Source organism: Temnothorax longispinosus, chromosome 4, assembly GCF_030848805.1.
Source record: "Temnothorax longispinosus isolate EJ_2023e chromosome 4, Tlon_JGU_v1, whole genome shotgun sequence".
In the NCBI taxonomy this organism is placed as follows: Eukaryota; Metazoa; Arthropoda; class Insecta; order Hymenoptera; family Formicidae; genus Temnothorax; species Temnothorax longispinosus.
The window spans coordinates 12,012,740-12,024,285 of NC_092361.1; the positions used below are offsets into that span (position 1 = coordinate 12,012,740).

At 37.2% G+C, this 11,546-nt stretch overlaps 3 protein-coding genes across 6 annotated transcripts; 1 reads left to right on the forward strand and 2 right to left on the reverse strand.

Moving 5' to 3' along the window:
* Window positions 1-835: 835 nt before the first annotated feature.
* LOC139812241 (brefeldin A-inhibited guanine nucleotide-exchange protein 1-like) lies at window positions 836-3,324 on the reverse strand. The gene is made up of 4 exons (XM_071776927.1): window positions 2,851-3,324; window positions 2,416-2,693; window positions 1,919-2,239; window positions 836-1,826 (listed from the first exon to the last, which is right to left on the reverse strand). Exons 2-4 carry the CDS (start codon window positions 2,688-2,690, stop codon window positions 1,412-1,414), a joined length of 1,011 nt encoding a protein of 336 aa, XP_071633028.1. The 5' UTR covers window positions 2,691-2,693; window positions 2,851-3,324; the 3' UTR covers window positions 836-1,411.
* Window positions 3,325-3,501: 177 nt separating this feature from the next.
* Window positions 3,502-7,489, forward strand: LOC139812238 (brefeldin A-inhibited guanine nucleotide-exchange protein 2-like). 4 transcript variants are annotated; one of them, XM_071776924.1, is made up of 3 exons: window positions 3,502-3,636; window positions 4,176-5,474; window positions 5,588-7,489. In XM_071776924.1, exons 2-3 carry the CDS (start codon window positions 4,605-4,607, stop codon window positions 5,852-5,854), a joined length of 1,137 nt encoding a protein of 378 aa, XP_071633025.1. In that variant the 5' UTR covers window positions 3,502-3,636; window positions 4,176-4,604; the 3' UTR covers window positions 5,855-7,489. The 4 variants fall into 4 exon arrangements, with proteins under 4 accessions (XP_071633025.1, XP_071633024.1, XP_071633026.1 ...); XM_071776923.1 differs by lacking the exon at window positions 3,502-3,636 and adding an exon at window positions 3,643-3,775; XM_071776925.1 differs by lacking the exon at window positions 3,502-3,636 and adding an exon at window positions 3,956-4,119.
* Window positions 7,377-11,248, reverse strand: LOC139812239 (mitochondrial glutathione transporter SLC25A40). The gene is made up of 7 exons (XM_071776926.1): window positions 10,886-11,248; window positions 10,334-10,500; window positions 9,686-9,820; window positions 9,399-9,561; window positions 9,105-9,307; window positions 8,935-9,016; window positions 7,377-7,680 (listed from the first exon to the last, which is right to left on the reverse strand). The coding sequence occupies exons 1-7, from the start codon at window positions 11,004-11,006 to the stop codon at window positions 7,433-7,435; spliced, it is 1,119 nt and encodes a 372-aa protein (XP_071633027.1). The 5' UTR covers window positions 11,007-11,248; the 3' UTR covers window positions 7,377-7,432.
* Window positions 11,249-11,546: the final 298 nt, after the last annotated feature.

The following is an 11,546-nucleotide window of genomic DNA, read 5'->3' on the forward strand; positions in this document are numbered from 1 at the left end:
AGATTCGTATGTATTTGACCGGAAATGAATGTCCGGGAAAGAATCTACCATATGAAATCGTTTGTATTTCGTATGAAGACTTTTGAAGTGCAATTGAAAAGGTTTGTGAGTCATTCGTTTAATTGTAATTAATTAATTATTTTTACACCATGCATTTAGCCGAAATAGATAAATTAATAAAAGTTTTTATACGGAATCGTTTGTATTTCGTATGAAGAGTTATGAAGTGTGATTAAAAAGGTTTGTGAGTCACCCAGATAATTTTAATTAAATATTTATAAACTCGGTAATTAGCCGAAATATAGATTTTTAGTTATTCATGTTAAAAGAAGAAGGCGCTAGTGTTTCCGAAGGTCCGTCTGCAATCAGACGTTTTAAACATTATTTTATAGTGAAATAAATAAATATACAGACCAATAAGCCTGTAATTATAAGCGATAGTTGCTAATTAAGTTTGTGACTCATATAATTCCATCTTGCAGAGGACCTACTTTTAAATTGAGCGCTTTTAAATGTATTATTATTATACTACCGATATCGATATATTATTAGTAATTTAATATTAAAGCTTGGACAGAGTGACGTAAACTAATTTGCTCATAGTATAACAAAGTATTATGCGTTTAAATTCTTGAAAGCTAGCTTCTTTACTATATGCTCTCTCTTTATGTCGATCAATTCAGATAAAAATATTTCTTTCTCTCGCGATATTCCTAGAGTAAAACTGTACAAAAACTCAACGAAAGTGGCGATATTTTTCACGGATCTAGTTCGAGTCTCGGCTCTTGGGGAAGGTACGCATGTAGAAAGAGTACGCCAACACAGTTTATCCTGCTAAATGGTTATCAATCTCTATAAGTTCTTTATTGTTTACACATAAATTATTAGTTATTTGTGCAACAAGTGCTGGAAGATGAAAATTCACGGGTGCGGAGTTGACGCACGAGCCGAAGGCGAGTGCGGTCACCGCACCCGGGAATTTTCATCTTCCAGCACGGCTTGCATACCCTATTTTATGTTGCAAGTGCGTGGAAAGTGGCCTATCACGCGCGTGTAGCGTGCGTAATAAACCACTTTCCATGCACGTGTGACATAAAGAATATTTAAACGTTTCTTTTTTTCGATGTCCTGTGAAATTGTACAATAGAGTTACAAATAAAGATAAAGCCACACTTTACGTATAATCTGATTCAGTCTTTGCTAATGTTACATAATAACGCGTAAACGTAGTAATTATTTGGTAAATTAATCGACATTTAGTAAATCCGGCATCATGTGAGCTATCACCTTGAATTCAGCATCTTTTGCTGGTTGAAAGCTCTCACATACGGCACGTACTGTATGCCCTCTATTAGTATCACACATTACATCTTCATATATTGATTGTACACCGATTTCTAAACGTGTGTATCTATGGAATTTTAATTTCACCGATGGACTCCTTCACGCTGGGGTCCAACGAGCTCAAGTTGAGATTGTTGGTCTGGTGCGAACTGGCAGAGTGTGCGAGATTACCGAAATTCGCCAATGGCGAGAGAAAGTGCGGTTTTGACGGTGAGCCCAGCAATTGTGGCCGTACTCCAGTACCTATCAGCTGCGCCAATTCTAACTGGGAGATGCATTTGACGACATCGAGCCACGACCTGCCTAGATAGTTGCCATCGGTGTGAGCTACTGTGATGAGAGTCTTGATGGTATCGATGTTCTTCACCTTCATTTCCGTAATTGGTGAATTAGCCGTCAACAAGGTGAATCTTGCCAAAGCTTGTACATAGGCATCGCGCTCGAGGCTCATATGAAAGATGCAGGCGATACGAATGGCACATCTAAAATATATATATAACATATAAATAATATAAAGCACGAAAGGCACAGCCGTATAAATCTATTTTCCTTCGTTTCTCCGATTTCTTCTCACCTGATACCGTCCAAGCAGAGCGACGCGATCTCTGAATCGTCGCAGTCTTGAAGTCCGACGCTGAACGCCGCGAGGAATGGCGTCCAGACCATTTTGAACATCGGCTGCATGTGTTCCAGATGCTTCGCCGTAGTGAATGATGCCTGAACATGACTGACAGATTCCATCAAATTCTTCGCCGCCGTAGAAATTACTTCCATTTCCATGTTCCATAACAATCGTCGTTTCTTTTCACTAGATATCAGCTGTTTGCCGGCGAGCCGGCTATTATTAGGGTTCGACTTCATCTTAATCTCGTTGCCAGCGATTTCATCGTAGATCCTATTGGTAATTATTACATAATATTAATAATAATAAAATATAATTTAAAAAAATTAATAAAAATATACTAACAAAGATAAACTTAAATACAATAAAATTTTCTCAATATTAATAATTATATGTATGTAAAACATAATTTTTTAATTATAATTAACTTTAAAAATTGCTATACATACTTGATGTATCGTTCTTTGGTCATTTTGTTCTTAATCTGCGGCGAGCGCAAATCGGTGGACAGCATTATAATTGAGAAGCCGAGAACGTAGGCTGTATCCGCGCTCGTGAAGAGGCCGTTGTTAGGGTTACACTCGCAATAGCGACTGGCAAACTTTTCGATTAGTCGGTCGATCTTCTGTGCCTCGCCGGGCAGCCGAAAGCCCTCCAGGAAATACTTGAGTGCGGTTACTAGATCGCGTTCGGCAAAGTTCATCTGATCGATGTAATGGTACATTACCTGTGCAAACGGTATAACAAAATTAGTCATTATCTTAATTAATTAACATAATTATCACGCAATAATCATAACATGATTTAGAGTTGATCAACCATGGTCGCTATTTATGTCTATAATTAGTATAGTCTATTAATTTCAATTGTTTTCTCCTCGTCACCTGGTTATGATTATGGTCGCCCAGAAAGTCTCCAATGGCGGTTTTGTCGAGCCGCTCGTCCAGGTGCAGCCACCTGGCCACGTCCTCCGGCGAAGTACCGAGCAGTCCTTGCTCCTGCAAGTACTGCACACCCTTGCCGGGCTTCCGACTAAAGATCTCGATACCGGCCTCCCATACCTCCTTTTGTTGTTTCTGTACTTCATACTGCTCCGGCGAGTCCGGCACCTCTACCGGAAATAAGTTGGCAATGCAAGTTCATATTTTTTAATTTACTATAGCTCAAACGATTGCTCCCTAATTGCTCCCTCAGAATCGACGATTGCTCCCCTTTTAAGATTATTATTTTTCGAGATATTTAATAAAAACGAAAAATTTTTAATTTTTATTGAAAAACATATTTATAATAACTCTATGCAACTTTATAGGGCATAGAACGATTGCTCCTTCATTGCTCCTTATTGCTCCATCATAATTTTAATGATTTATTGCATTTTTATTGAAAAAATAACAAATTAATCATTTCACAAGGCCGCCTATTGTAACTATGGCTCGGCAGCGCATGCGCATGCTACCATAACTATGCGCATGCGCGATGGTATCTGTTAAGAGCTTTTACGGACCATAGCGCATGCGCGTATGGCTTCTGCTTTCTGCTCATGGCTCCTGCAATTTTATGTGCTTCCATCTATTCGTATGTATTTGACCGGAAATGAATGTCCGGGAAAGAATCTACCATATAAAATCGTTTGTATTTCGTATGAAGACTTTTGAAGTGCAATTGAAAAGGTTTGTGAATCATTCGTTTAATTGTAATTAATTAATTATTTTTACACCATGCATTTAGCCGAAATAGATAAATTAATAAAAGTTTTTATACGGAATCGTTTGTATTTCGTATGAAGAGTTATGAAGTGTGATTAAAAAGGTTTGTGAGTCACCCAGATAATTTTAATTAAATATTTATAAACTCGGTAATTAGCCGAAATGATTTTTAGTTATTCATGTTAAAAGAAGAAGGCGCTAGTGTTCCCGAAGGTCGAAGGTCCGTCTGCAATCAGAATTAATATAAACCCCCTTGCACAATAGGCGATAGCGATAGCGATAGCGATAGCGACAGCGACAACGACAAGATTGCCGACAAAGCTATACCTTTGTCGGCAACTTTGTCGTTGTCGCTATCGCTATCGCTATCGCCTATTGTGCAAGGGGTTTAAACGTTTTAAAAATTATTTTATAGTGAAATAAATAAATATACAGACTAATAAGCCTGTAATTATAAACGATAGTTGCTAATTAAGTTTGTGACTCATAATTCCGTCTTGCAGAGGACCGAGGACCTCCGTAACGAGATCAAAGATGTACCAGCTGTGCAGGGTGAAGAGGTTATCTCAAACGCCCTGCCACAGCCCAATTGAGCGACTCAAATGTCATTACCGCTGAGAAGTACTTCTTGCCATTTGAATCAGTATGTCAGAGCTAGTCACTACGGATTGTGGTGACACAGCACTGGACTGCCTGCAGAAGTCGCATATAGCCATCTCACTGGCAATGTGCCTGATTCAACGGAGCTTAACAAGCTGCTGATTGTGCGCATTGTCGAGACAATCTGCGGTTGCTTCACCGGTCCACAGATCAATAAGGGTGTGCAGCTGCAGATTATTAAAGCTAATCTGTAAATTCGTACTGTTTACAACGTTTACTTGGCATCGCGCAACCTGGTGAATCAAACAACAGCCCGTGCGACTCTCACGCAGATGATTAACGTGATCTTCGCGCGAATGGAGACTCAGGCGGAGGAAGAGATCGTGAGACTTGATGGGGAACATCAGCAGGAGGGTTCTGTCATAGCAAACGGCGAAACTGAAGCCGAGGTTAGTCCAAAGAATGCTCCTAGTAATGATAACATTGATTCTCAAACAATTGTCAAGATTATTCTTGATGATGTGGTAAAATCCGTGGTGCCATTGGAAGAGGAAGTCAGTTTGGAGAACGGCAGTCCGGAAGACAACGGTGACGAGGCAGCCGCTGAGAATGACAACATGATAACTGCAAAATTCACCCATGTGCTGCAAAATGATGCAGTCCTGGTGTTTCGCGCTCTCTGCAAGCTCTCTATGAAACTGCTGCCGGACGACACTCCCGATCCAATATCGCACGAGCTCCGTTCCAAAATCTTGTCGCTTCAGTTACTTCTGGCAATCTTGCAGAATGCCGGTCCAATATTGCGCTCTAACGAGATGTTTGTTATCGCCATTAAACAGCACTTGTGTGTCGCGCTGTCGAAGAATGGCGTGTCTTTGGTGCCGGAAGTGTTCGAGCTGTCGTTAGCGCTGTTCCTGGCGCTGCTCGCCCGTTTCAAGATGCACCTCAAGATGCAGATTGAGGTGTTCTTCAAGGAGATCTTTATGAACATCCTCGAGACCTGTAGCAGCTCTTTTGAGCACAAGTGGATGGTCATACATGCGCTTACGAGGATCTGTGCGGATGCCCAGAGCGTCGTCGACATCTACGTTAACTACGATTGCGATCTCTCAGCAGCGAATCTCTTCGAGAAGCTCGTCAATGATCTCTCTAAGATTGCTCAAGGTCGTCAAGCTCTGGAGCTAGGTGCATCGCCAAATCAGGTGCGTTATAAGAAAGAGGATGACAGGATAAATGTATTATTTGGAACAGAGAATGTTCTTCGAAACAAGCAATATAAAGTTTTGTTTGTAATATTAGTGTCTTGCTCTTTCAGGAGAAATCCATGCGCATTCGTGGTCTCGAGTGCCTCGTGTCTATTCTGAAATGCATGGTGGAGTGGAGTCGGGATCTTTACGTGAATCCCAGCGTGCCAGCGGATCAGCAACCATTGTCACATCCACCGGATACGACGCCGGAGATCCCGCTACCGCGTTACGGCAGCGCTGGCAGCCTCTCGTCGGCCAACTCCAGTCTCCAGTCTGACTGGCAACAAAGAGGTGCCACCGGAAATACGTTGGCGCTGCAAGTTCATATTTTTTAATGAACTATAGCTCAAACGATTGCTCCCTAATTGCTACCTCAGAATCGACAATTGCTCCCCTTTTAAAATTATTAATTTTTGAGATATTTAATAAAAACGAAAAATTTCTAATTTTTATTGAAAAACATATTTATAATAACTCTATGCAACTCAATCCGGCATAGAACGATTGTTCCTTCATTGCTCCTTATTGCTCCATCATAATTTTAATGATTTATTGCATTTTTATTGAAAAATTAACAAATTAATCATTTCACAAGTAACGCCGCCGCCGCCACTATCGGCCGCCTATTGTAACTATGGCTCGGCAGCCATTGGCGGAAATACTTAAACGTAATTGTAAGCCCCCTTGCACCCCTCCATGCATGTGCTTTATAATTTCGCTTTACAACTTAGCATGTACTTTATGTTGTAAAGCGAGTTCCACGTTTTCAACCACGGGGGGGTGCGAAGGGGGGGCCTACGCGAAACGAGGTGCCACATGGGTTCATGACGCGCTTTACAACTTAGCGTGTACTTTAAGGGCCAATTTCATCAACCACAGTTAGCTTAACCGACGGTTAAAGTTAGCAGGATTGACCAATAGAAAGCAGGGTGGATTCATTTCTATTGGTCAATTCTACTAACTTTAACCATCGGTTAACCCTTAAAGCGCACACCTCCGAAAAATTACGTAAAGCGCACTGGGGGTATGAGATACCCCAGTGTCTATATATAATAATAATATAATATATAATATAATATATAATTTATGTTTTCATATAAGAAATTTGTTATCGAAATATATAAGATTTTGCTATATTGATCGATAAAACACTCATCAATGTACATTCTACAATAATGTATTAAAATTAAAATAATATTAAATATATAATATATTAAATTATACTATATATTAAAATACGATAATATTAAAATTAGATATTGGATATTGGAAAATAACTTCATGATATACAGCTTTTTAGCTTGCATCAATGTAAAACAGTGCAAAAGACCGAACTTATTATTAAACTTCTTTTCTCTCATTGCGCATTATATCATATACTACGTTTATGCGAGCGTTACTTCTGTAGTAACCTTCTTCATGGTAGTAACTTACGATAATTCACTCGTTTACACAGAGTAAATTATCGCAAGTTACTAAAAAATCCCGTTTACGCGAAGGAATTATCGTTAGTTACTACAACGTAAACGTAGTAAATAGTATCAAATCGAGAAATCGTATGAATGTTTTTCTTTGTGCTACATATCGAAATAAATTAAATTTTTAGCGGCCAATTTGTGGAGGAGAAAGCGCGGCAAAACTTGTGGCGAAAAAAGCTCGATGCAAACGCAGTTTGACTCACTATAATACACTCGAACTCACTTGAACCATATCGCATTTCAGCTCTTCACTGTATGTACATACAAGATGCAACAATATGATATCCTTTCTTTCTTAATTTTATGCAGAATAATCAATGGAAATTATAAAAATTATAATGTAAACTTATCTCAATTAATAACTATACAAAATTAAAGATTAAATTTGATACATAACTTTATTGTAATTCTGTACATTTGCCTGTAGCAGGCATATCATTCTGTACTATTAGGTTTGTGTTGCAATAAATGTACGTCACGTTCAATTTCAAATTCAATAGCCTTCCTAGCATTGTACGATTGAAAGAAACGCTTGCCATGTTCGAAAGTTGCGATCATAATTGCACAGGCTGGGGCTACTTTCACCAAACGTGGCGTTAGTCCTGTGAATAAACCTTTCAATCCATTTTGATGATAGATTCTTTGTATTATAGTCCATGTAGTACTACTGCGAATAGGTTTATCTAAAAATTTATAATAAATTTTATATGATAAACTTTTATTTTAAGTGACTTAAATTCTGATATATACGAGGCGTGTCCGGAAAGTAATAAAGATACATCGCATGTAGGCCGATAGAGATATTTGTTATGCGTATTATGACTAAACTGGTGTTGACCCTTCTGTTTTCTTCTCGCGTTTGTTAAGTAGTGCTAAACAAAGTATTGTTCGAGTAACACGTCTTTGAAATAGTGGCACTGGTCTAGAATCCTGCCAAATGTGAGGTGCGTTCCGTTATACGTTTCCCCAACGCGAAAGGTGAGCGCTCAGCGAAAGTTCACAGACAAATTGTCGCTGTTTATGAGCGCTGTTTATGACGGAACGCACGGGAACGTCTCGTTTGGCCACGTTGCGATTGACCACAGCTACTCACAGCTCCCGGTGCCTGGAGTTTTTCCACTGGACCAGCCAATCAGATATTTTTATTTTAAATCAGCCAATTGACGACGTGGTCAATTGAGTCCCACTCAACGCACCTCGCATTTGGTGGGATTCTACATCGGCGCAGCTATTTCAAAGACGTGTTATTCAAACAATACTTTGTTTAGCACCTAACAAACGCGAGAAGAAAGCGGAAGGATCAAGGTCAACACCAGTTAAGTCATAATACGCATAACAAATATCCTTATCGGACTACATTCGATGTATCTTTTACTTTCCGGACATGCCTCGTACATGAGATAAATAATAAACTTTTCAGACACAACTGAATATAAGTAAAGGCCATTGCACGTAACAAAATTTTAGTCATAATCGTAAGGCCGTAAAAAAATAGACCAATCACACTCGATTATTCTTCGAGCTCGAGAAGAATAATCGACTGTGATTGGTCTATTTTCTTACGGCCTTACGATTATGACTAAAACTTTGTTACGTGCAATGGCCAGTGTGCTTAATTTTTAATCAACTTAAGGCGATTTTTGGCGTGACTCTGGTATAAGCAACCAAAGGGTACCAAACTGCATCAGAACCAATAGCAACCACCGATAGCAACTTTGGTATATGTACCAAACCATACCAAACAATCGCCAAAAATCGCCTTTAATTGATATAAGTTCTGAAAAACTATGAAACTAGTAGATAAGAAGCAAATAATTTCGTGTGTGTGTGTGTGTGTGTGTGTGTGTGTGTGTGTGTGTGCGTGCGTGTGTGCGTGCGTGTGTGCGTGCGTGCGTGCGTGCGTGCGTGCGTGCGTGCGTGTGTGATTTTATATTTACCCGAATAAATTTCTTTTTCACCCATTTCGATTTGTCTGTGTGTTTTTACCACATCAAAGGGAATAGTGAAAAATGCTGCTATCTGCAATAATATTTACATAGTATATTTTTACAGAATATATAGAATATTGTAACACAATTAATTATATTTTTAATTATAAAATACATACAGAACCAGCTATAGCTCCTGCTGCCAGATTAAAAGTAAAAGTTTGTTGTGAGCTATACGAACTATATACTTTCTTTATAGTTTCATAATTTAACCAATATATAGCGCTAAAAGGAACATCACGAAGAAGCGTTGAACTTAATCCCATCCATAAGCCAGAAATGCCACTGTATCTCACAACTGTTTTCAATGTCTGTGTTATTTCTAGAACATATAAAGCATACTTGAAATCATCAAAATTTTATATCAAGCTTTATTATATTTGATTTGATATTATATTATTAATTTATCCTACCTGCATAACTTAGTTTCTGTGATTGCATTTTTGTTCTTATCAACTCCAATGGACTCACCAATGTTGCAGCCCAGATTCGTGCTGTGCTACCAGCTAACATAGGAATCCAAAAAGGTTGTTCCATATTAGTTCCCTTCTTTTTGAACTCCCTGTTGTATGTATCCTAAAAAGATGATAATATTTTTAATACTGGATATTTTATCTAAAATTCCCAAGTATCTCATGTGTTATTAAATATATTAAAACTAAAAGAATTATAACAATAAAAATTCTAATACTTGAAATACCTTAAGATATAATCTTAACTGTTCGTATGAAACAAAGTATGCGACAGTTGCAGGTACAGCTAGAACAAGAGTAGGACTCAAACCACTCCATAATGATACCACACCTTCTGTTTTACTTATTTTTAGTAAAGCATCCTGAAGACAAATAAAAATTAATAAAAATAACAGACATTAACATATTATACTAAGGGTTATTTTTATATTACTTTTATATAGGTATTGTATTATGACATCATATCTCATTGTATATTCATTATGATATCAGAAACGAATAATATGAAGCTTTTTCTTATATTTTTCGTTAAAATAAATTACTTTTTTGTACATACATGTGAAAATATAGATTAAAATATATCAAACTTTTTTTTCTCTGTTTAAGTAAACATTTGTAATTTAATCAGCATGTATTCTTTACTTTCAACAGAATTAAATCTTACATCTTATCAACGTTTATAGTTATCTTAATATCCATGCCAGAAAAATTTTTGATACACCTTATCAATCCATATTAAAAAATTATAGAAATGTTAATTTGGTTTAATATGTAATATGAGAAAAAAATTTGTATGATTTTAGATTTCAAATATCATAACTTAATATGAAAATAGAAATCTTAAATTGTGTCATAATTATATAGTTATCACGTACAACTGTCCCATTAAATTTTCCATTTCTTCTCATCCATTCAGGCATTTTACCATTGACACAAGGACACAAATGATCCATTAAACCATTGCAATATAAAAAACATTTATTTGAAAGCATTGCTTTCTGCTGTGTTTGAAGACGTATTTTTACTACGTCCAACGGAGTCACTAAAAATATCAGAAAAATATAAATATTCAAAATTTGATTTACAAAAGAAATGATTGCATAACCAATCGAGAAATTAAAACAAAAATGTCACTTTTAAATAAAAACTAAAAGATGTATATTTCATTTCAAAGGGATATTTTATATGATAGACAACATAAAATGCAATCTAACGATTTTCATAAGCTAACGATTTCCAAATAACATAACCTTTTGAAAATAAAGATAATACCCTTTTTAAGTATTAATTGTTTTATACAGAACCTATTTATATAAAAAATAATAAGCATTTTTATAAAATTATATAAATATATCACTGAGAAAACAAAAGCCCTAAATTATATAATTATCCAGTTATCATGTAGTATCGTTTGCGCACAAACTTACCAAATATTGATGTAATGAATGCACCAGTACAAGAAGCCACGATTTGTTGATATGGTCTAATACGAAATCTTGGATCGTCCACGTCAACGTTCGACAATACGGTGTCTAATTTATTCATCATAAGAAGTGGCTTCACTTCAATCAATTAACATACAAAGCTTTCCGGTGGAAACTCCAAAAACCAAATCATCGGCAATATCGGCATGATATGTTGCAAGAACAAACAGACGATACAGTCAGACATATATGCCCGATCTACAGCTGTAGTAAAGCCCCGGACACACGAATCGACTGAAGACGTAAGACGTAAATCGTAAGGAAATCCACTAATCAGAGTCGACTATTCCCCTCTTCTTCCCTCTTAAAGAGGGAATAAAGGCCTTCACACATAAAATGTCGTAAGGACGTAAAACGTAGGCGTAAGAAAATCGATCAATCCCAATCAAGTATTTCCCCCTACTGTGGTTACGAACAGCACAATATTTGATTGGGATTGGTCGATTTTCTTACGCTTACGTTTTACGTTCTTACGCGATTTTATGTGTGAAGGCCTTAACATAGACCTAGGATAAGTGCCAAAGCACATTCATAATCAGATCTTATTTCAAGACCGTCTTAAGTAATATCTTAAGATGCTAATACGGCTCTGTGATTGGTTAAT

Bases quoted from the DNA above. Each gene is read 5' to 3' on its own strand.
- LOC139812241 (XM_071776927.1), bottom strand. From the start codon at position 2,690: ATGTACCATTACATCGATCAGATGAACTTTGCCGAACGCGATCTAGTA. The intron at 2,240-2,415 runs GTATGTATAGCA...AATTACCAATAG, and splicing joins ACCAAAGAACGATACATCAA to GATCTACGATGAAATCGCTG. The intron at 1,827-1,918 runs GTGAGAAGAAAT...TATATATTTTAG, and splicing joins CTCTGCTTGGACGGTATCAG to ATGTGCCATTCGTATCGCCT.
- LOC139812238 (XM_071776924.1), top strand. From the start codon at position 4,605: ATGATTAACGTGATCTTCGCGCGAATGGAGACTCAGGCGGAGGAAGAG. The intron at 5,475-5,587 runs GTGCGTTATAAG...TTGCTCTTTCAG, and splicing joins TAGGTGCATCGCCAAATCAG to GAGAAATCCATGCGCATTCG.
- LOC139812239 (XM_071776926.1), bottom strand. From the start codon at position 11,006: ATGATGAATAAATTAGACACCGTATTGTCGAACGTTGACGTGGACGAT. The intron at 10,501-10,885 runs GTAAGTTTGTGC...TGATATTTTTAG, and splicing joins ATTCATTACATCAATATTTG to TGACTCCGTTGGACGTAGTA. The intron at 9,562-9,685 runs GTATTTCAAGTA...TCATCTTTTTAG, and splicing joins AGTTAAGATTATATCTTAAG to GATACATACAACAGGGAGTT.